The 25,107-nt window shown below is 32.4% G+C and overlaps 2 protein-coding genes across 2 annotated transcripts; both read right to left on the bottom strand.

The window, feature by feature from the left end:
* Positions 1-5,581: 5,581 nt before the first annotated feature.
* PME1 (pectin methylesterase 1) lies at positions 5,582-8,234 on the bottom strand. The gene is made up of 2 exons (XM_086433012.1): positions 7,079-8,234; positions 5,582-6,388 (listed from the first exon to the last, which is right to left on the bottom strand). The coding sequence occupies exons 1-2, from the start codon at positions 8,136-8,138 to the stop codon at positions 5,718-5,720; spliced, it is 1,731 nt and encodes a 576-aa protein (XP_086289138.1). The 5' UTR covers positions 8,139-8,234; the 3' UTR covers positions 5,582-5,717.
* Positions 8,235-17,375: 9,141 nt separating this feature from the next.
* On the bottom strand, positions 17,376-23,213 carry LOC147410235 (pectinesterase-like). The gene is made up of 3 exons (XM_086432996.1): positions 22,373-23,213; positions 19,939-20,289; positions 17,376-18,143 (listed from the first exon to the last, which is right to left on the bottom strand). Exons 1-3 carry the CDS (start codon positions 23,013-23,015, stop codon positions 17,452-17,454), a joined length of 1,686 nt encoding a protein of 561 aa, XP_086289122.1. The 5' UTR covers positions 23,016-23,213; the 3' UTR covers positions 17,376-17,451.
* Between the last annotated feature and the right edge of the window lie 1,894 nt (positions 23,214-25,107).

The raw sequence follows: 25,107 nt of genomic DNA, 5'->3' as shown, positions 1-25,107 counted from the left end.
CCATCAAAAAATAATTATTATTTTATAACTAACTATATTAATGATATAATGAAGAGTTGAAATAAGTAAAATATCTAATATTGTAGATTAATTGGGAGGCTGTTTTGCACGATATAGGCCGAATTGAGAAAACGATATTAACATGTCTATGTATACATACTTTGTAAGAATTTTCATGTGAAATTCATATGAAGACATCGTTCTTTGAATTTCTTTATAGAAGAGCAAAATAATAAATTGTGACTTTGTTGACTATATCAGTCAGATATGGTCTCAACATCTTAATTTGACTCGACTTAGATAAAAATTATCAAAATCTCATCTAAAAAAAAATTCTCCTCATCTCTATCTAATTTCTTGTAAATATTAAAATGGTTTAGGTAAAATAAAAAAAAATGAAGGTGCTAAGAGAGTGAGAACAAGAATCAAAAGAATAAAGATCTAGGTAGTAAAAATGAAGAATTATTTTTGCGTACAAAAAAAATTAATATAAATTTCGCAAAATCTCTAATTGACCAATCACAGAATGTTGCATGCATGGAGGGTTTTCCAATCGTGGGTATTTTTTATTTATTTTTTAATTTAGGAGATGCTCTCTAAACATGCAACGCCTTACGATTGGTCAATCCAGATTTTATGAAATCTAATTTTTCTGTGCTCAAAAAGTTTCAATAACAAAATACATGATCTTATATAGAACTAAATGAAGGAATATTATTCATTTTGATAGTCCAAATCGTTGGGATAGGACTTTGATGATAATAATTAGTTCTTGTTGTTTAGATTGGATGAGTGAAATTACATATGTTGATTTATGGTCTTAACTTGAGTTGTATTTGGGTGTATCTTGCGCTGGGGTTGGCTGAGGAGAACAAAGTCCCCTCCTTCTCCAATCTTGGGCCTCGAAAGGGTTTTCGAGTCCATAGAACTTCTGAGGGCATTTTCTTCTTTAAAAATCAGTGTTTCACCCTAAGAAGCCATGTATATTTCAAGTTCAGAAGTCGTAAAAATTGTAGTGTGTTTTTGTAGTTGTCATCGATAAAGAATTTTTATTATTTTTTAATAATTATATTAATGATATAATGAAGTGTTGAAATTACTAAAATATCCAATATTGTAGATTAATTGGGAGGTTGTTTATCATGATATATATGGAACAAAGAAAATGGCATTAATATGTCTATGTAAATACTTTGTGAATGGAGACACTGTTGTTCACGAGTGGATTTACAGGTGGGGCTATGGGGACACTTGCCACTCACCCTTGTTAGAAAAAATTCAATTTGCAAAACATTCGAGGTCTATTCGATTTTGGATTGTAAAAATTCGGTATAAAATTCGGCCAAAAATTCGATAAATGGAAAATATGCAGCATATGCTTCATGCATGTATCATCCGTTTCATTTCAAAATTTTGAAAACCAAAAATTCGGCCATATGATAGTGATGTTAATAATGATGGTGGTGATAATTAGGACATTGTGGTTATTGTTCCATTGATTTTTAAAGGAAGACCAAAGTCAAGGGACAAATCATCAATTTGAAAAATTAAAGTTTAATTACAAATAAATGTAGAGGGCCGTGTCATTATTTTTTTTAAAGATAAAAGGGACATTTGTCACGTAAAAATGTGGAATCCTCCAAAATTTTGAAATATGGCCGTTTCAAAGTTGAGTTGTGTTACACGTCATAACTTAGAAGTTTACACTTTGCAACATACAACAAGTTATAGAAGCATTTTTTTCTACCGAATTGTATAAAAATTTGTAAAAATCACGTTTTATTATTTTCAAACTTAAAATCCGTGAATTATTTTGAATAATTCAATAATATGGAGAAAAATGCTTTCATTGAATTTTTTTTTGAAAAATTCATGTTATTTTCATGAATTAAACGGGAGTTTGCTAACAAGCCCCCCCCCCCCCTCCTCAAAATAAAAAAATAAAAGGAAATTTCAAATCTCTATGGATTAGTGAGTTATTACGATAGATTTTAATGATAGATAAAAAAAATCTACTACTATTGCCCCATAAAAAAAAATTCCACTCTTAGTTGCCCTCATGACTATTTTTTTCACTCTTATTTGTCCCTAGAAATTTTTTTCTACTCTTGGTTGCCCCCACATGGGCAAAATCCAGGCTTCGCCCTTGCCGTTGTCTACTATTACTCGTCGGGGGTATCAGGAAATCATTACACTTTCTCTTTAACTATTCACTAATGTTAATCTGACTCAAAAATTTTAACTTGGTTGAACTCGGTCGACATGGCTAGTGCACAAAATCATTATGTTCACTTGCCACATCGACTGAGTCAAAAATTTTGACTCAAAATATCAGGACTCTTAATTATTATGTAAGACAATGGTTAATTCTATTGAATTAAATAAACTTTGGATTAAAATTCTTTATAAAATTATAAATACAAGGAAGATTAAATATACTTGCCATGGACCACAATTAGTACAATTTAGTAATCTCTTGTACTTATACTACTACTAGGGGCGGATTTATAGTGGGGGGCACTTGCCTCCATAAAAATTTTCAAAGTCTATGGATTAGTGAGATATTTTGACAGCTTTTAGCAGCGAATAAGAAAATCTGTCACTATTGCCCCCAAAATTATTTTTTTTCCCACTATTAGCTATGCCCCCACAACTATTTTTTTCACCCCTACTTGACCCCGCAAAAAAATTTCTTCTCTTGGTTTCCTCGCATGGGAGAAATGCTCCGTCCTACTACTCTCTAAAGACCAACAAGGATCTAATAATCTCTTAAACTTATTGCATGGATATAACTACTTGCCCTTATAATTACAATTGAAAGAAGAAGATATTTTGAACGATTCTATGTCATATGGCCATGCCATTACGAACAAGGAATGTAGCTTCCACAAATAGTGCCCCTAACAATTATTGAATCCTAACTCTACCCTAAAGAGATTCCTATCTTGGGGTTAAGCCGACTAAGCCACAACCTAATATGCCATGCGAGGCTATTTATTTTTTGGATTTTATAAAAAAAAATAATTGATTGTTCACTTCTCAAAATGATTTTATATTGATTGATATTACTTTGTTGTATGAAGGGCTCCTTAGTGAACTCAAGGATATAGTGAGAAAGGAGGTTGTTGGGCATGCCTTTGCGAGGTTGTAACCCTTCAGGACTTCTGATTGGTGGTTTGCCTAACCCCCCAATTACTTTCCAAAAAACAATAAGGGTCATGCTAGAGTGACCTCAGCGGGGGACACACGAGAGATACTTTGCCGTGGTGGCACACACATATCCATAGATGCGTTTTACTCATATATCGGAGAAAATGCATTTATGGGCATACACTCACCACCACATTAAGATGTCCCCCGTGTGTCCCCAACTAAGATCACTTCATCATTATTAAAATAATAATAAATTATAGAAAAAAAAAATTAAGTTTAACCCTAATTTTATAATGTGTAACAAGAAATTAATACTAAAAGATATGAATGTTATTCTGGACAATCAAATAGAAGATAAAGTTTATAAGTCATTTTTTGATGTAATTGCAATATAAGTTATGTGATCATAAAGAAATAATGAAGGATAATTTTTTAAAATAAAAATTTACTAACAAAAAGGCCAATCCAAAATTTCATAGAATTATGTATCAACCAATAGCACAAACTTACATGTATTTATTAAGGGTTTCCCCAATTTATAAAATTACCCATATTAGGCATTATTGGGATTTTATAATGGAAAATGCTGGAATGACACAAATGTCTCGGATTGACTTTCCTGCAACAAATCTTTCATAATATTGAGTTTAAAAATAGATGGTATTTTCGTAGATAAGAGACTTATCTATGTCCATTAATTTCAAAACCAAATACACAGTAAGTGACAGAGTTGAGTGCACTGTTTCTAATATACGTCTCTCTCACACGGTTTGAAGTTTCAAAAACGTGTGACCCTTCTTCGAATTAAAGTAGAAGTTCAACATTTTTAATAAAGTCGAAAGACATATTTTTTGAAGAATCGTTGAGTCGACCAGGTTTTTCTACAAAGTAACAAAATGCGTCAAATAAAATATAAAATTTAATGGGATTATTTTCCACGTGGAAGATTTGGGATGGTACAACTCTACATGAACTTTATGTAAAATAATATTTCAAATAAATCAAGTCAAAAGAGCCGCGTAATGAGTCACCCATTCAACTCAGATGAAGACCGATTCACATTATATTCTTCCAATTGAACAGTTCACATGTGGAAGTGAGGTTACTAGCCGGAGATTCCGCCATGACATCTTCCAATCTAAATTCTAAGCTTTTAATATAATTCGTTTTTTTTTTAATATATATATTATTAAAAAGGATTTAGAAAAAAAATTAAAACAAAGCAGTTTACTATTACAACTCTCTTCAATTCATGCCCATCAAACTACGATCAGCCCACATGATTGAAAGAACCTTGTATTTTAATTTATTTATCTTGTTTATTATTCTAAATTATATTATTATAATAATATAATTAAGTTGGGGTGGAGGGGGTATTTCAATTTATTTATCTTTTTAATATTATCCAAAATTGTTTGTTATTTTAATTTTATTATGTTGGGATGGGGGGTGGCAATAGTAATTGGTTAGCAACAGTTGGGGATGTTTCTGATTATTATCTTTACCATTAGATATTCTAGAGACATTAAATGATGAATCCAAGCCAAAAATCAATCTTAAACTCAACAAAATTAATTATGCCCTTTAATTCATGGTTTTAGAACTCGAGAATGAGAAGAGTATGGTGAATCATTTGGGTCTTTGAAACACCCGAGCTAGCCAGTTATTCTAATATACAAGTCTTCTCACAATTTTAAGTAACTTGTGGAGTTGATCAGTTTGATATTTTCACGTAATAAATTAGAGGTGTTTTACGAAATTGCAGGCATCAAAGTATGATTAATCAATAGATAAAAGGAAAATCTAAATTTACTTTCAAAATGAAAATTTTATCATTTTTAAAATAAAAAAATAATTATTTTCAAATCAACTGATTTTCCTAAAAGGGATCAACTAGTTGCACTCCCACTACCAATTGCACTCCATTTGGATGATCGCACTCGAAAAAAAAAAATTGCACCCCTTTATTTTTTATTTTTTTCTTTGTTATTCTTCAACCATGCTCACATAAATTATTGTTGGTCAAATAATTTTTATAAGAAGTACTTTTTTTTATTGATAAGTTGGGGTTGTAGGGACCCCACCCTTATACTTTGTTGATCTAGCTATTTGTCAAATCTTCCATCTTCTAGGTATTAGACTCTAAAGAGACAGAAAGGGGTGTACAAAGGTTTCAAGAGTTGGGTTTTGGATTATATTTCAAGTTTTTTTTTTGTTTTTTTTTTTTATTTATAGTGTAGTACTCTTTTAATTCTCATGGTGAAGAAGAAGATTTAATCCATCCAAGGATGTAGGTATCGTAGTTGAACCAAGTAAATATATTTTGTATTTGCAATAAATCTATTTCTCCAAATTTGACAAGAAAAAGTGAGTGGTTGCCCAACAAGATCAATTACCAAATTACACCCTATTCAAAGAATGCAGCACATGATATATAATTTTTGTGATCAACTAAATAAGTTTCATCTAAACTCTTTGAAAAAAAAGTATTTAAATAACAATTTGAAGCAACATGTAACAATACAATTAATGATTCACAATTTCTTTGGCCCAATGATTTGTAGTCAATCGAACATAACGTTTGCTTGGGGCAACCACTCACTCCCCTGAATAAAAGATTTGACCATGAATTTCTCTGCCTCCTCAGCACTAATCATAGGCTTATATCCGGCCCATTTTACCCGTTTATCCAAACCCGCTCCAGGCCCAGTATTCAAGTACTCACCATAGAATATTGTACTGGGTGGTTCAATATTGGGAACCCATGGTGTCCATCCTGTTGGATCCACAAATTCTCCTATATTTGATTGCATGATAACCGTCGTAGAAAAGTTCTTCCACGGCCTTCCCAGATACGTTGGAGCTGTTACATGATCCAATGGACTGATTGTACACTGTTGGATCGAGATCCCTGAGATGAGATCTGATTGTTTCTTTCCTTGTGCGGTAATAGTGTTGAATTGGTTCGCCATTGGTTGCCTGGGCTGGATATTGCAGTTTTGGAAAACTACTGCTGCTGATCCAAAGATGAAATCAACCGTCCCAGTTATATTGCAATCACGATAGAATTGACGGTTAGAATGAGCGTATAATGTATCCTGATATCCATCAAATAAGCATCGATAGAAAACAGATTGGTCTGATCCAGATCGGAAGGCGACCGCTTGGTGCTTGGCTGGCCCGGCTGTGTTTATAAACCCCATATCTCTTGCAATGAATCCCCTTCCAGCAGCAACTGTAGTAAGATAAGAATATTAGTGACCAGTATCACTGGATGACTAAGGGTATTTTCGTTATTTGAGCACTCAGCACTGATTGTAAAACTCAAATAAATCAACTCAATCCAATAATTGATTGTAAAACATGCCACACGGCTACTTTTGCAAAAATAAATAATAATTATAATAATAATAATGATGTTGAAACAAAATGCCGGCCACCGTGTTTCGCGGACAACCAAAAAAAGACACTCCCAACGCCTACACATCCGCCACGTTTTCACACTATTGGTAGTACCCTTCCAACATCGGTAACCATGCATGGGCCCACTTACAAGTACAATGACACATTATTACCTTTCAAAAGGATCTAACGGTTGTTAGCATCCATCTAGTCATGCATCATTTAAGGTCATTTTGCTTACGATCACATGGTGTGGTCTGATCTAGTGGGGCCCACACGGTTTTCCTTCTCCAAGATACAGAGAGAAAGACCAACATGCACATGCTGATGGGCCCATAAAATAAATAATAATAATTTTAGGAGAGTGGTGAAGTAACATTGAAATTGACATATTATGGGACAATGCTGACGTGGATGTGTGTTTTTATAGAATCACAGAGGCTTTTCATCGAGATTCGATGAGAAACATCTACGGTTCTGTAACGATGCCAATTTCAATGTTCCTGAAAAATTAAAAGCGTACCGAAAGTAGCAGTAGCGAATGTGGGTGTCCCATCAATAAAGTTCAAGCCTCCCGATACAATCGTCTTTTTCATCCCATCACCGTACATCATAATGTTCCAATACTTCTTATCTAAGATAACGTTCTCTTCATACGTCCCCTCTTTAACGTAGATCACAAATCTCGATTTGTTTCTTTGTCCAACAACAGATATAGCCTCATTGATCGTCTTATAGTCTCCACTACCATCCTTCGCAACCGTCAGATCTGGATTTTGTTTCATCTCCTGAAGTAATCTCCGATCCCTAGGACTGATCCACTCAGGAAACTCACCATCAGTTTTGAATCCAAGTAACTTTCGATGAATCGTAAACCCTAAATCTTCAATAATTTTAAATATCTTAGTAACAATAGATAAACTGTTACTCGTGAACTCGGTAGAATTCTTCATTGCCATCCTTACTTGATCCACAAGATTTGCTTTCATTTCATCTAAGCCGTCCAAACAAGTCTCTTGATTTGTGATGGCGCTGCTGATCCATGTCTTGATGTCGTTGATCTTTGATTCAGACAACAGATTCTCCCCTGGTCTCACATTCGTCATTGATGAAATCGATGTGTTAAGTTCATCAATGGCGTCGAAAAACACGGTCTTGCAGTCACGTAATGCTTTTTTGACACCTGGATCGTTGACCTTGTTGATGAGTTTGTCAGGTAAATCAGAGAGTTTTGAAAGCTCGTTAATGGCGACTTGAAGAGAGAGTTTGAAGATCTCTTCTGGATCAAGTTTGTTGGAGTTTTTGAGAGAAGAGATGCTTGAGAAACACGAATCAGGGTACTTGGTTACACTACAAACGGCTTTGATCGAGGCAGCTGGACTTGTCGAGGAAGATTGGGTTCCTTTGGATTCAGTGTTGCTCTTGTGTATCAAAGTTCCAACAATCGCACCAATGAGAACCGTTACTAAGATGACCGCAGAGACGATGATGATGATCAAGCGTTTTCTGGTTTTCTTTTGAAATACGCGCTCTTCAATCTCGTCTACTTTACCGTAGCCCTTGAAGGAGTTGATAGAATCCATAATTTTCTTAGCTTTTTTAGTTTCTTTGGTGATTTGAGAATGAAGAAGCTGAAACTGAGTTGGAAGGCTTTATAGAGGAGGAGACAAGGCAAAGTGGGTACTATTGCGTTGAAGCTTCTTTGTTAAAGGTCTTTGTAATTGTTTAGAAAAGTTAGGGGTAATTGTCAAATTTGCCGCGCCCAACGAATCGGACAAGGCGTGTGCGTGTGCGTGTGCGAACAAAGAATGAGGTGTGAAGATCGGCTGATGGAATAAGTAACATCTGTCAACACCTTATTCGTTACTACAACTTTACAAAGATACACCGCTACTTACATTAGCATAAATAAATGGAAAATTGGGATAGTTCAACTCTACATGAACTTTATATAAAATAATATTTCAAATAAAGCAAGTTAAAAGAGCCACTTAATGAGTCACCCATTATTCAACTCAGATGAAGACCGATTCACATTTTATTCTTGGAATTGAATTGAACAGCTCACATGTGAAAGTGAAGTTGCTCTTAGTCGGAAATTCCGCCAGGACATCTTCCAATCTAAATTCTAAGCTTTTAATATAATTCTTTTTTTTTTTTTTTTTAAATAAATATATATATTATTTTTAAAAAGAATTTATAAAATAATAAAACAAAGCAGTTGACTCTTACAACTCTCTTCATGCCCATTAAACTATGATCAGCCCACATGATTGAAAGAACCTTGTATTTTAATTTATTATTCTAAATTATATTATTATAATATAATTATGAAGGGATGGAGTGGGTATTTTAATTATTTAATTATTTATATTATCGAAAATTGTGTTATTTTAATTTTATTATGTTGGGTTGAGAGGCGGCAATAGTAATTGGTTAGCAACAGCTGGGAATCCAAGCAAAATCAATCTTAAACTCAATAAAATTAATTATGCTCCTTAATTCATGGTTTTAGAACTCGAGAATGAAGAACCCGAGCTAGCCAGTTATTCCGATATCCAAGTCTTCTCAAAAAAAACAATTTAGTAACTTGTGGTGTTGATCCATTTGATATTTCTGATCCATTGATTAATCGTGTAACTTGTAGGTGTGAAAGTATGATTAATCAATGGATCATAATTTTTTTTAAATTACTTTCAAAATGAAAACTTTATCATTTTAAAAATAAAAAAAATAATTCATTTCAAATCAACTGATAATTCCTAAAAGGGATCAACTAGTTGCACACCCACTATTAATTGCACTCCATTTGGATGATCACACTCAAAAATAATAATTACGTCTCTTTGTTTTTTTGTTCTGCAACCATGCTCACAAAAATTATTGTTGGTTGAATAATTTTTGTAAAAAATACTTTTTTTTTATCGGTAAGTCGAGGTTGTAGGGACCCCACCCTTTTTATTGAAAAAACTAATGAGAATATAAACAAATTTGATCTTCTACTACAGTTCTCATGAGTTCTTGAGGAATTAGCGACACATCCTCAATTATATTAAATTCCCCAGCATGAGTGTCAAGTCTTGCTAGATAATCTACTGCTCTATCCGCCTCCCCCCCTCCCTAAAATTCAAAATTTTGTAAATCTTGAAGTCAAATTCCTTATCTTCTCAACTAAATCTTCATAATTCCAACATGGTAAGTTCACTTTATTAATAACATTCACTGCATATAATGAATCCTAACTTACAATAATGGATTGGTAGCCCTTGAAATCTGCATATTTCATACTTTCTTTTATAGCCGATAGCTCAATACTCACAATATCATCATCAATAACATTCGACCATCCTGCAAGGATTGCTAACCAAGCTACAAAAGATTGTCTCGGAATAGATTGTGATTGCCAAACTATATCATTCCAAAATAGCATTTGATGATTCCTTGAATGGCTTCATATGCACTCTTCATTGTAAATTTTCCATTTGATGTTGGTAACCAAATTACTTTATCATTTAGTTACCCACGAGGTAACCGTTGCGAACAAATAAGATTCCGCACTTCTTTCATTCAGTCATTAGATGCTTTCAATAAGTTCCAATTACTAACCTCCATAAAATCAGAAATTTTTGCATCCAAATCACTATTAAAAAGGCTCACAATCCTATTACCAAATCTGGACATTAATGATCGCCCTTCTATCCAAGGTCTCTCCACATGGACGAGACATTCCATCACCCAATTTTATTATGATAAAATTCATGGAATTCTCTCTTGCCTTTAGAATGCCTTTCCAAGCTTATGATGAATTTTGAGAGACGTGGGAATGCCAAATATCCAAACCACACCACATACCTTTGTCTCGTCCATTTCGCTCACATGGATTTATTCTCTGCCAAATTCCAGAAGAGTTTCATCATACCTATTTTATTTCTATCCCTTAGTCAATGAATGCCAATGCCTCCCACTTTTCTAGGAGAACACACTTTATTCCAATTGACAAGATGATTAGGACGATCAATACAAATGAAAACTCGAAAGAACCAACTTAATCAACTCAACCTTCCTTGCATAAGAGAGTAAGTGACCTTTCCACCCCGTAACTCTTTTGTATAATTTGTCAATAAATGGTTGGCGAAGAGTATAAGTCAGACGAGAAGAAAAAAGTGGGAGTCCTAAATAGCGGATAGGAAGATTTCCCTCATTAAAGCGAAGAGTACTCAAAAGTAAATTGGATCTCCGAACAAGATTTACTGAAAAAAATGTTACTTTTAGTAACATTGAATTGGAGCCCCGAAATTCTATAAAAATGACTTAAAACCTCTTTTGTATGTCACACAAAATTAATGTCGTTTTGTAAGAAAATAAGAATATCATCTGCAAAGATTGGATGTGAATCCCATGGACTTACTTGAATAGAAGGAATAAAAATTTGATTTGAGTCCACTTTATTTTGAAATAAACAAGTGAACACTTACATAATAAGGGTAAATAGGTAAGGAGAAAGCGGATCACCTTAGTGTAAATCCCTTTCGGTAGGGAAAAAACCATGCAAAGACCCATTAATGATTACAGAGAATAAAGAGGAAGACACACATTCCATAATCAAGTTAGCAAAGACTAACGGACATCTCACTTGGATTAAAACGTATTTAAGGAAACTCTGATTGACACAGTCATATGCCTTATGAATATCCAATGTAGCACAAAGGACTTATGGAGACGAAGCTAAATGGAAGTTGTGGACCATCTCATCCGCAACAAGGATATTATCTTGGATTTTTCGACCTTCAATAAAAGCCGACTAATTAAAGCTGACAGTAGAGTTAAGACAAACTGACAATCAATAGAAAGAATTTTAGAAATGATTTTATAGACAAAATTGTAAAGCGCAATAGGACGAATTTTTTTGAGAGTTTTGGCATTCTCTTTCTTAGGAATTAAACATAAAAATGTAGCATTCAACTCTTTTAACATCTTCCCATAACAAAAGAAGTTAAATATAGCAGCACAGAGGTTGTCGTGCACAATCTCCCAAAAATAAATGAAGAATTCCATCCCAAATCCATCCGGTCCAGGGGATTTGTTTTTCGGAGATTCAAAAACAACTCGCCTTATTTCTTCCCTAGTCACAAGATTGGTTAAAAACCAACTTTGGGTTTTAGATAATTTCGAAGTAAATATAATATATTCACTTACAGTGGGAGTAGGTTCCTGGAATAAATTTGAATAGAAGGTGGTAGCCTAGATCCCCATTTAAGCCTCATCTGTAATGGAATCTCTCTCCGTATTTAACGATTTTGATATTCCATTGTGCACATTATTCTCTTTTACTAAAGTGTAGAAAAAATGCGTATTCCGGTCTCCTTCCTTTAACCATTGGACTCTAGATTTCTGATGGTAAAATTTTTCTTCATTATCTAATTCTTTAAGATATATTGTTCTAGCAGATTTTTCCTGAATAACCAAACCCGAGTCAGAAGCAGAATTTTTTAGTTTGGTTTGATTCTCATCTAGATTCTTTTTTGCTTGAATCTTTCACTGATTTATCAACCCAAAACACTCCTTGTTCCAAGCTCTTAATGCATTTTTAATAGGCTTTAATTTACATAAGAGTCTGTACATTAGATTTCTTGAAATTTGAGTATTCCAAACCTGTTCAACCAACTCCCTTATTCCTGGTTGTGTTAACCAAACAGAAAAGAATTTGAAGACCTTCCTCCTGAAGACTTATTACACCAAGAAAAGAAATTGGCTACCATTTTCAAATCTTGCAACCCCTTTGCATCAATAAAATCATTAAAATTTTGCATTGATCTATTTGACACTGGATGACCCCCAATTTTTTCTTCTTAGAATCAAACTGTCATAAAGTTTCCTAAAATAATCCATAGAATATTTGGATGAAAGGAGGCCAAATCATTCCATAACTTTAATCTCTCCTGTTCAAAAATTATCCACATAAACCACTGAAAGAGTGAACTCAACACCTTCTCGTAATCGATGAACAATGCAATGAATGAATTGACTTGATTCCAAAAATTTTGCCAACTTGAATTTCATAGAATTCCACCCTAACCAAACTCTCCCATAACAATAAGACTTATAGTTATCGAAAAAACATTAATTTTGACATAATTTTTAAGAAATACCAATTTTGTAAGAAATACTTGGTCGTATAATAAACATGTTTATAGTTTACATGAGCAGAGAGGAGGAAGTCACGAGAAGGTGAATAACCCTAAATATTAACGTTATCGATAATGAAGTGCAGGTAGTAGTTTAAAATAGAGGTTATAAAAAATGGTTATTTTTCAAGGTTGGTGTGCAACTAGTTGATCCCTTCTTAAAAACTATCTAGATATCTCCTAACTTACCAAAATTAACTTAGCTGTCCTTGTCTTCAACTTATAATTAAAATTTAGTGAGATCTTTTACCTTGATTACATATTCAATCTCTCAAGTAAATTATTTTACCTTACTCTTCAACCTTGCAAAAGAATATTTTTACCATCCCCCGTTAGTCTTAAGATTCGATCTACTTCAGTCTTCAAACCTCAAGAATGAGATAGGATTTTTGAAGTAGAAAATGAAAATCATTCAAACAGAAAGATCAATGGTTTCTACGAGAATTAAGGTAATATTTTTAACTTATAACCAAAAACCCTTGAGATTTTTTACCTCGATTACTTCCCAAAACTTAGACATTTTCAATCAATTAGGTAAAATTTCAACTTTAAGAATGATTCTATCTAGTTCAACCCTGAGAAAATAATTTCATCACCCTCTTCAGGCTTAATATTCTATTTACTTCAACCTTCAATCTTCAATATCAATATAGATTTTTTAAAGTAGAAGATGAAAGAATGTTGGATAGCAAAATACATATAGGGTTTCTAAAAGATATTAAGGTAAGATTAAAAACAGTGAATCGAAAATGAGGTAAGTTGAAATAATATTCCATGGAGGTTGTAGACCTTGAAGATTTCTGGTTTTAGGAAGAAAAACCAAGGATTTTAGTTGTAGGTAGAAGGCCATGGTCAAGGAGAGAAAAATTTGCTGGTCTAGAAAAAAATTTCATTCTCAATACAACAAGTTTATAAATTTAAGAATTATTTTTCGGTCTGATAATTTTCTAATGATAATTTCTCTTATGATAAAATTGACTATTAAAAATGAGAAATTTAGACACACATAACAACAACAACAAAACCTTATCCAAAAGATTTGGGGTTAATTAGGCAAATCCTATTCCTTTATTCCACTAAATCCTAAGCCAATTTTATACTATTTATAACATTATCTATTGGATTTTCCTCCTTTTAGATATCTCTCCATGTTTTGCTGAATATTTGAGATGCTCCTTATCACTAGCTGAAAATTGAAAGTTTCGTGGGGCCAAGGCCTACAAATTTTAGAAATTGAATTTCAACGGCACAGGGCCATTGAAAATTTTGATGTTTCCCAAATTTGACAACTTAGATCCATCGAATTTCTCCCATCCTCTATTAATTTGACGGTTTTGGCTGTCGAAAAGAAAATTTTAACAATGAAAAATTTGATGCTTTGGTCCATTGAATATGAGTTTTTTTTCATGTTGTGTATTTTTCATGAGAAATTGAAAGGAAATGCAGAAATTCCCTCTTGGAAAGACACACACACACAAACCTTGCTTTTTATCCAAAAATTCTTCATTTTCAACTTCAATTTCTATCTATCTATTTGATATTATTTTAAGGAAATTTCCCAAATAAATACCAGAGTTTTAAGAAATATCGAATATGTTACATTGTGTTGACAAAGCAATCACATAATATTGGATATTCTCTAAGTGTCAACAAGATTGATAAATATATCAATACTAGTAACATTTTCAAAACCAAAAATAAATAAAATGCATGTTGGCTCTTTTATTTATTTATTATCCCATAATTGATTATCTCCCATCATTGTTTAATTTGGTGAATTTATCTCACGTAATATTGGATAATTGTTCTCTAAGTATCAACAAGATTGATAAATCTATCAACACTATTAGCATTTAAAAAAAAAAAAATGCATGTTGGCTCTTCTATTTATTTATTTATCCCATAATTGATTATCTCCCATCATTGTTTTATTTGGTGAATTTATCTACAATTAATATATTTTCTTTTCATTGATTTAACCTACATGAGGCTTAAATCGGCGATTTGAACCCCCTATGCCCGGGCATCGAATGCCACACGCACACTAAGATTTTTCGACGAGTTGACCCAAAACACGATGGATTGCACAGTCCCATAGTGCCTTGCGTTCCCATGTGCGCATAAGGCCTAGTCTCTTTCTCTCTCACACTCAAGCAAGTAGGAAAGTAAAAGTATTTATAAGTTGAGTATAAGTCTTATATTTACCCAATGTGGGACTAAATATTTCTAGAGTTATCTCTACAACTCTCAGAAGAAAGAAAAAGAAAGAATCTTTAACTTTTTAACTATCACAAATAAGGAAAATGTTATCTTGACTAAGGTTTCACCAAAAATGAAAAAATCCTACACCAATCACACTCAAGAGAAAATTAAGTTTTGAATTCAAATCTTGCCCCCAACAAAACCTAATAAATAATGTTAACTATAAATCCTACAACACAAGTGATGATCTAATGACTAAAAATGAACAATTTATTAGGATAACCATGTCATGAGTGCAAGTATTCAAGAGTCCTACGAGTCCAGATAGATTTATTGGCAACGGGCAACACTATGATGAAAATTTTCTCATTCACGTTGAAACGAGTAGAAATGAAAAGCACAACATAAGTTATACATTTTTCTGGATTTGAGATCCAACAAAATTAAAAGAAGGTCCAAGACAGTTGACAAATTTTTGGACTGATCATTGGTTTGGTTCTAAAAGCATTGTTCTAAAAGGAAATTAATTTATTGGAGGTGTTTTGTTACAAGTATGTTCGGGTAGTGGGCATGGGGCCTGTGTGCTTTGAATTTCGTGTATATATATGTATTTTTGATTGATTATGGATTTGTATTGAATTTCGAAAAAAATTACTAATTAGAGGATATTGGTAAGAGTGTCGGCACCTTCCTAAGTACTACTTTAAAATTGTTTATGGCAGTGTTAGCATAATTCCTATTAGAGTTCTAAAATTCAGATATAAAACCAATAAGCCAATCAGTATAAATCGAATTTTGTGAGACTGTGGGGGGATTTTGATCTAAGTGCCCTGACAATTGATCGGGTGCTCTAAGAAGTCCGGATACATTGGTTCCCAATAATAATAATAATAATAATACAGATAAATGATTTCATACTCATTTTGAGAAATTAATAAGTAATTTAGGGGTAAAAAATCTTAATTTTACATATCAAAAACCCTTAATTTGAAATATGATCCAATTAGATGGCCTAGTTATGTGGTTATTGAAATTTGAAAGTACTATAAAAGTTATCATGAACATCCTAGCAGTGAATCAACCAAACAAAATTATTTTTTGATAGAAGGTACGATCGTTTCACAAGTTTATTACTATAACAAAATTATTCTTTATAGGTTTGAACCCATATAGTTATAGCTAGAGGTGGCAATGGATCGGGTTGGGTCGTGTCCATGTTGTGTTGAGGTAAGGGTATTATGAAAATTTATCAAACCCAAACCCAATCCATTTGTATATAGGTATACCTGATTCAACCCATATATTACCTATTTAATAAAATTTGAATATTTATCGGATAGCATAAGTTCCATTTCTACCATCAAAAATAAAATATCATTACTAAAAATAAGGTCACACAACCGTAAACTAAGTTCAATGGTGAAAAATAACTTTCTTTTGAAAAAAAAAAAAAAATAAAATTCGTAAAATTTTGTCCTTTACAATGATGTCGCATCAGATGATGTTTTTGGATGCCATAAGGTGATATGGTCAAAAAATTTCCTTACTAACTTGGTAAGGAAAGTGTTTTTCAATATTATTATTATCCAAAAAAAATTATTATTATTACTATTATTATTGACTAAGCAAAGTATATTTCATTATCACATGAGGCATAATAGCCTTACTTGGTGAGATCTTAAATCTTACTGAAGGTTATTTTGCCAATATTAGAAATCAAACACTATATACCTCTAGATTTTAATGAAAAAAATGGAGTAAAAAAAGATAAATATAAATAAATAACTAATTAAGAAAACTTTTTTTCTTTTCCAAACTAAAGCTTAACTATTTATTAATTTTAAGATAAACACCCTTTATATTTTATAGAATTTGATATAAAAAAAAAAAAAAAAAAAACTATATCATGAAAATATTCTAGGGAATTCTAGAAAAAAATGAGTAGTTTAAAAAATTGTTGATATATTTAAAATTACATATTAATGATAGAATAACTAAACGGGTTAGGTAGGTTGACGCTAATAACCCAAACTCAACCCATTTAATAATCATGTTAGTTGGGTTGACACTATTATGACCCAAACCCACTAATTTTGTGTCGTGTTTGTGCGTCGTATTGAGATTGTGACCCCTAGTTATAGCCCAACTTGGAGGTAGTGAGGATGTTAATTAATGAACCGAATTTAGGCCGAAATCCGCCATCCTTAGTGCATAGATCAAGTTTGCATAATGTAACTAAGCCCATTAGGCTATCGAGCTTTGTTTATTTTGGGCTGCATTAGGAAATTAGGCTCCGTTGGTGGCCCAGCCAGACAACATGCAATGCTTAGAAGTGGAAGTAGCAACCTCTGTACACAAACTTGAAAAAAACTAGTATATTAATATACAAATTTTTCTGAAAATTTTGAGATTTCTCATTAAAATGATCAAACGTACTTTATTTAATAGATAAAAAAAAAAAAAACCATTGGTTTTGAGTGGAAGAAATTACCTTAAATCAATGATTTGATTACACTAATCCTCCATAAAAGGGTATATTTGTGGAAGGCAACCAAGTATCTCCCATTGTAAAATTATAAACAGTAAAATTCACAGCTTGTGTAGCATTCATTAAGGTATAACCAGGCCATTGAACCCTCATACTCGTGTTCGCCCCCGGTCCATAATTCTCGTACTCCCCATAATAAAGGGTACTTAATCCGACCGTCCCATTCCATTCTAACCATCCACTTGGATCAATCACATTGTCGATAAATGATTGCATGTATACGGTCCTAGAGTACTCTTTCCATGGTCGACCCAAATAGGTCTTAGTGGAATTCAGGTCATTCGCTAAGTCCGACGCTGCTGTAACTGTGCAATTATGGATTGAAATCCCCGTGTTTTGATTTGGGTCAGTCCGACCTTGGGCGGTGAATGCATTTTTCTGGTTAGGCAAAGGTTTTCGAGCGAAGAGATTGCAATTTTGAAAGACTGAAGCCGAATTTCCAAAGATGAAATCTACGGTGCCATATATGTCGCATTCTCTATAGAATTGTCTAAGAGAATGTGCATAGAGAGTGTCCTGGTAGCCTTCGAAGCTGCAACGATAGAATGTGGAGATGTCGGCATTGTTCCTTACTACCACCGCCTGGTGTTTCTCTGGCCCAGCCGTGTTCTTAAAGGTAATGTCTATGGCCACAAATCGTTCTCCCGAAACAGCTGCATTTGAAACTCAAAAAAGTTAGGTGTTGTTTGTTAAACTGAAAAAAATAAGTGTTGAATAGCATTTAGCGCTGAAATTTATAAACGCTGAATTTAAGTGCTGAAAAAATTGTTTGTTTAGATGTTGAATCATGTTTGTAGCACATTACTGAAGCTGGTAAATTATCTTTGTTACCCTTACAATCATATTATACATTGTTTGCATGTTTCAAATGCTTATTTATTATCAAACACAATAAAATATATTTTTTCTTATAAAATTAAAATACAATTCATTTTTAAATAATAAATAATATTTAAATCTTCAATTTATAAATAATAATTTCTATTTATAAAAGTCCACAAATTTCAAATTAAAAATAATAATGTCATACAAGTCACCAAAATTTGAAATCAGCATTAAAATAACTTAATTTTGGATGAATAATTTTCGATGGAAATGAAGGATGTGTAATTATAAAAGCATCCTATGAATTAATAAAGGCAACTCACACCATAGCCTATTTTTTTTGTTTTATATGGGTTAAAATTTTTGGAATGAGCAAATTTTTAGTGATGATGGTCTATATGGTCTAGAGATCATCCTTACCAAAAATCAGTCTATTTTGAAATTGCTAAGTTGTCAAAAATAATTATAAAAAAAAAAAAGGGACTATATACGGTTCTTAAACTTGTTTTGATAGGATTAGAGGTTTCAAGATGTGTTGATTTTGGTGAGGATGATCTCCTCATTGTAGAGATCATCCTCATAAAAAATCAACTTATTCCAAAAAATTTAACCCATATAAGACAAAATAATTTAGCCATGGTGTGGGTTTATTAATTTGTGGGGTGCTTATATACTAATGAGGAAATCATCCTCACCAAAAATCAATTCATTCTAAAACTTTTAACCCATATAAGATAAAATAATTTAGGCATGGTGTGGGTTCATTAATTTGTGGGGTGTTTATATACTTATCCATAGGATATAAAAGGTAATATCCTTTTAAGAATAAGGGCATACTTGTCCATGCTCAAAAAAATGAAGGGCATACTTGTTCGTGTAAAAAAAAACGAAGTGCTTACCGCTTTAGCACTTTTTTTCAGCATCAAAATAGTGCTGAATTTCTTTTGCTTATTTTCAGCAATAAGCGCTAAAAATATAGAGTAAACAAACGTGCTATTTTGACAAAAAGTGTTGAATTTAATTTTTTTCAGTAATAAGTATTGAAAAATAGCACAAACAAACACTGCTTAAGAATAAACTTTGAGCGTCAAATCCAATATAAAAGATCATGACCAAATTTTAACAACAATAATATTTCTGAGTACACACACACACCTTCTTTAAAATTGTTGATATTAGGTTTATCACCTTACAAAATGTAAGATTAGGCTTACCTCCTTGACCATAAGTCAAGGTTGCATTCTTGATGATTTAATCATGAAACTATGTTTTATTTCAAAATGCTCTTTAAATACTTAAATTAACAAATCAAAATTTTGAACATTTCAAAAGTTGGTGGTTAAATCATTAGACAAAAAAAAAAACTCTTGACTTACAATCAAGGGGGGTAAATTTGATCTTATATTTTGCAAGGGGATAAATCTAATATCATAAATTTTACAGAAGGGTGTTTTTAAATTATCAAATTTTTTTTATTTTTTATAATAGTATTTATAAAATAATGCATGATTTTAGAGATCGCTAACATCCCTTTTGAAGTCTTTTATATAACAAAAACTTAATGCTCGAAACAAATTGAATTGAAGTATAATCAATACGAGGTCTTGGGCAGTAGTAACTCACCAAATGTAGCTGAGTTGTAGGTTGTCCAACCATCAACGACGCTTCGATTTCCAGTAATTATTGTTCGATTAATCCCATCTCCAAGTAGCATTAAATTCTTCTTATTTTTGGGCACAATAACGTATTCCTCATATAATCCTTCCTTGACATAAATCACAAAATACCCATCTTCCACCCTCGAATTATTTGGGGCAAATGTGATTGCATCACCAACGCTCGTAAAATTACCGCTTCCATCTTTAGTGACTATCACAGTGATATTCGCTACAATCCCATTGCCCATTTGTTCAGCAAGATTCCGGCTACCAGTGTTGCTGAAGCCATTAGAGCTCTTCTTGGGCCACTTATACCCTGCTCATAAAATTAACAATTTTTCTTGTTTTAATTAAGGTAAATTGAGAATATGAAGCACTAATGTAACTAGACAAGTTTTTATATGGACAGGAATGCTAAGAATGTTGAATGTTAGGAGTGCAAATTGGTTCCATTCAAACTGAGAATCCAACTAAGCCGATAGCTTTGAACTGATTTGATTTGGAATAAATTATGATTTGGTCCTGAATTAAGAAAATGTAGAACTAATCAATTTTGTTTGATTCTTGGTTCAGGACTTGTATAGAACCAAAGCAAACTGCCGAGAACTGAACCATTATAAAATAAATAAAAATATATAAATTTATTACCAATTGGAATAGGACAAAAGGTGAATGATGATTGATTTTTCTTATTGTGCTTACAACTTAGATTAATGATTTGTTATACAAAATATTTTATTTTTATTATTTATTTATTTTTATTAAAATATACATGCATTGCTTTCAATCTTTACAGAGTATTGGCAACCCATAGAACCAAACCGAACCAAACCAATCTATTCGATTTGGTTCTGATACTAGTTTAACATGGAACAGATGCAAATTTAGATCGGTTCGATTTTGATTTGCTCAAAGCCGAAGCAAATCGAACTAAGTTGCACCCCTAGTTGAACATTGGAATCACATATGCATGTCGTGATGATAAAGAAGAAAGAGGAGCACCTCATGTGCCTATATAGATTGTAGTTTAAATCTCATGTTATGGCACGTGTCCCCCACATGTTTGAATAGATCCTTTGACTAACAAATAATCCAATATTGATAAAAATAAAATATATTCTAAGATTGTAACAATAATCAAGAAATATTGTTATTTAAAACTATTCTTCAAACCCCAATGAGCTACCACGAAACTTGGCTCAACTTGGTGGAAGTGTAACTACTCTCAACTCCCAAGAAAATGTATTCTAGAAAAACGAGTTAGTAGAAAATATATATATTTTTCTCTTATCTTTGGTTATGTGTTTGATGGACAGCCTCGAACATTGTATGAGGTTGAAAAGTCCAATTTAGAAAGCTTTTACATGGTTTAACAGTCATTTACGCGTGTTTTATTATATAAATTTATATAAAAATAAAATATTATATAAAATTACAATGGACTAAGTGCTAACCACTAACTACTAACTTCAATCAAACATTAAAATGTTCACAAGTATTAAAATTTTCATTATCATAAGAAAGTAAATTTAAAGTGCTTAATTTAAGAGTTAAAACGGATCGGATATGATCCAGATATGAGTTTGATTGAACTATTTTACTTTCATCAAATCCATGAACGGATTCAATCCAATCAAATTAATTGATTCGGATCAGTCAAGTCAGGTATAATCAAATCGTGACTTGAACTCAAGACCTTTTCATTTAAAAAAGATGTATTGACCACTACATCCAATTATTTTTTATAGATAGAAGATAATAAAAATATCCGACCTGGATCCTACTCAGATCACTGGACATCAACTTATATCCAAATCATATTTTAATTCAAATATATTTGATGGGATCAAATCTGCTAAATTTAGATTCGATAGACTCAAATTTTAGATAAAATCTGTCCCATTTTAAGTAGCCGTGGTGCTTATTAATATCAAAATACTTTTATAATATTAAAAAAAACTGAATTTAAATTTTAAAGTGCCTAATAATATCATAAACGAGCCTGGCAATATGCAAGTCAAAGCCAAATTTTGTATTTTTTTCAGTAAATTATTAAATAAAAATGGGACCACCTAGACTGCAAAGTACGTCAAACGTCAAGTTATGGGTTATGGATTATGGACAACCACTGTTACGTTGCTTTTGGCTTTTATCTTAAAGAGAGTTCATATTTTGCTGTAGTTCATTATAGTTGTTTAGATGTCGTATCGCATTATCTATATGCGCCACGTGTAAACATTATATGGAACTACGTGCAAGATTGGGAGATATTAATCTGTTAGATATTTCTGGCCGTTGAATATCATCATGATGGAATTATTTTTAATGAAAGTTGACACATCTTTAAAAAACTCGTAGATTCTTAGAGAGAACAAACAATAGCAAAATAGTTTTCTCACCTCTTCCAGAGTCGAACCCGGTTTTCCAATCCCAGTTTACGTTAGTCAAAAACCGCTCTCCACCCGGTTTTCTTCTTCTCTTATGCTTACTCCGAGACAAAGCGTGACTCACCAGTCCGAGTGAGATGCTATACAACTCAGTAGTATTAGAGAAGGGAATGTACAACGAACCCAACACGCTACTTCCAGAAGCTTTAAGACCGTCGAAGCATGTCTGCTGGTTCGTCACTATAGCACTCAACAGGGTCTGAACTCGGTCTACGAGTGCCTCGGATAATGAGTCAGCCGAGTTGAGCTCTACTGATATAGTGTCTAAGTAACCCATGCTGAGATCTGATAACTGGAGACAATCCTCGAATGCTCCAGCTTCCACGTGGCTCATCGAGGAGCGTTGATTATCGGAAAGAAACTTGTTGAAGAGGTGGGATGTTTTCCTGGCTTGTTTCTTACACTCTTTGACGGAAAATCTGCCGTAATCGTACGGATCAGACGGTGAGGAACGAAACGTTGAGAGGATGGAACGGCAGAGTTTTGGGTAGAGAGTAGATTTGCATGCTTCGGATGGTGAAAGTGACGGAGGTGTAACGGCATTTAACGGAGCTGTTAGGAGGAACAGAAGAGAAACAAAGAAAGATAACGGCATTGTTGTGGGTTGTTTGGTAAGAGATGAGAAGGATAGGTTTTACATTGGAGTGAGTGAATATATGATGAGAGGGTCAGGAAAACAAAAACGCGTGTGTGTCAGATAATTATAATTAAATTACCAAAATGCCCTCTTTTCCAAAATGAAGGTGGGAAGCAAGGTCACATTCTACAAGAAAGTTCAATATTAACTCTTACATTATCCCACTTCGTTTTGTATAAATATTGTGTAGGGAAAGTCTTGCATGTTGCGTGAAAATAAATAAAGAATTTTGTTAATTTGTGCCCTTAGGGCACACCTTAAACTGCAAATAAATACATTTTAAAATTTTGAATGTAAAGGGTATTTTAGTAAAAAATAATTTTTTTAAAATTCATTTTTGTTACAAAATCCTATTTCCATGTATTTATTGCACCTTAGGACATATGGCATCAAAACCCATAAATAAATAAGTAGAGACAAAAATTATATACAAGGATTTACATGTTTTGACAATATGTCCACAAAACAAAACAAAATAAAAATAATCATTATTTTTTTTTTTCTTTGAATTTTACAATCTTAGAGATTTCTATTATTTTTTAAAAAGAAAAATTTAAAAATTATATGATTACCATTTTTGTAATCCTAAAAAATTTGGGTCGGAGCAATGTGTGTAACTGTCATGGTAGCGATAAAACACTATTTTTGTGATGGAGATTTCTTGAAAGTGGAATATGTAAAAGGCATTTCTACTCGAACATATGTAATGTTGCTCGTTAGAGGGATTTGGTTGTTAAGGATACAAATAATAATAATAATTCTATCTATCTAACATTTAATTACCAACACAACTATTTCTACTGCTCTTGGTATTAAGATTAAGGTGGTTGTTGGTGCTGTACTGTCCTGTCGTATTTATTGCTTCTTTAATTAATAATAATAGCTGCAATAATGATGTTGTACTTAATGATTTATAGGAATTTTAAAATTTGACTACAGTTGAATCAAGACTTTTCAATTTATTAGGCTTGGGTTATATTTAGGGAGAATTTTTTTTTGTAATATTTGTCTTATAGGGATAACTTCATTTTTGTAGGACATGTACGTTTGGAAAACTTGTTCTAGGGTTTTTACAAGGGATTAATTTTAATTATAATTTTTTATTTTTTAAGAGAGAGAGAGAGAGAAAGAAAGAAAATGATTGGAACTATAATATTTTAATCGATAAATCTATTTTTAATGAGTTCAATAAGTCGGTGCTGACGAGATTTGAATCCAAGTCTCTAGTATTATCACCCTAAGACTTTTCTAACTAAGTTAGTTGGAACTTGCATTGGAACCCTAATTTTTTATAAAATCAATATTTTTATTGTACATTGAAAATATTAATACAAATATTTTAAACGTTTTAATGTTTATTGATTTTTTATCTTCTAAAGAGAAAAAAATAGATATAACATATGTAACTTGACTGGGTATCCGATTTTACTCAACTGCTTTTGTGAATCTGATTATGAAAATGTTCATCTCTTTCGAGTTTTAGACTGAGTCATCTCGTACTTCTATGGAGTTGAATTGACTTGGAAAGATGACTCATCTGCATTTTATAACTATACGATGGTTGGACTCCTTTTTAGTTTTGTTAGTTAAGATCGACGGTGGCATTAAGATTGCAAGGTGGAAATATGAAGTGATAGTGACATAGGTGCAACGTGCAGCTGAGTCAATCTGAGGCCAAACTGATTCAACTCAATTTTATTTCAAGGTAACTCAAGTCTTGATCATACCAAGCTAACTCATCAACTCTACAGTTCAGCTCAAAAATACATTGAGTCAGATCATAAACTCGTTCTAGTTTCCAATTATATACAATATTTTGTTGAGAACAAAAAAATATACGTTTTCATTTATTTAAAAATTATCAAATATTTTTGAACTTAATATATTTTTTTTTAACTTGTGAGAGTCAACTTGCATCTTTTCGACTTGACACATTTGAGATCCGAGTTGAGTCAAGTCAAGTTTTAAAAGAGAGTTGTTATTGGCAACCCCAACTTTTACTTATTACACCCCAATTAAAAATAGAGAAAGTAAATGAATGGTTAAAAAT

Source organism: Akebia trifoliata, chromosome 1, assembly GCF_017979445.1.
Source record: "Akebia trifoliata isolate Shusen 1 chromosome 1, ASM1797944v1, whole genome shotgun sequence".
In the NCBI taxonomy this organism is placed as follows: Eukaryota; Viridiplantae; Streptophyta; class Magnoliopsida; order Ranunculales; family Lardizabalaceae; genus Akebia; species Akebia trifoliata.
This window is presented reverse-complemented; position numbering and strand designations above follow the sequence as displayed.

Excerpts from the sequence above, each read along its gene's own strand:
- LOC147410235 (XM_086432996.1), bottom strand. The coding sequence starts at position 23,015 with ATGCCGTTATCTTTCTTTGTTTCTCTTCTGTTCCTCCTAACAGCTCCG. Across the intron at positions 20,290-22,372 it reads CGGGTTCGACTCTGGAAGAG|GGTATAAGTGGCCCAAGAAG; the intron begins GTGAGAAAACTA and ends TTTTATGAGCAG. Across the intron at positions 18,144-19,938 it reads CTACAACTCAGCTACATTTG|CTGTTTCGGGAGAACGATTT; the intron begins GTGAGTTACTAC and ends TTTCAAATGCAG.
- PME1 (XM_086433012.1), bottom strand. The coding sequence starts at position 8,138 with ATGGATTCTATCAACTCCTTCAAGGGCTACGGTAAAGTAGACGAGATT. Across the intron at positions 6,389-7,078 it reads ATTCGCTACTGCTACTTTCG|TTGCTGCTGGAAGGGGATTC; the intron begins GTACGCTTTTAA and ends ATCTTACTACAG.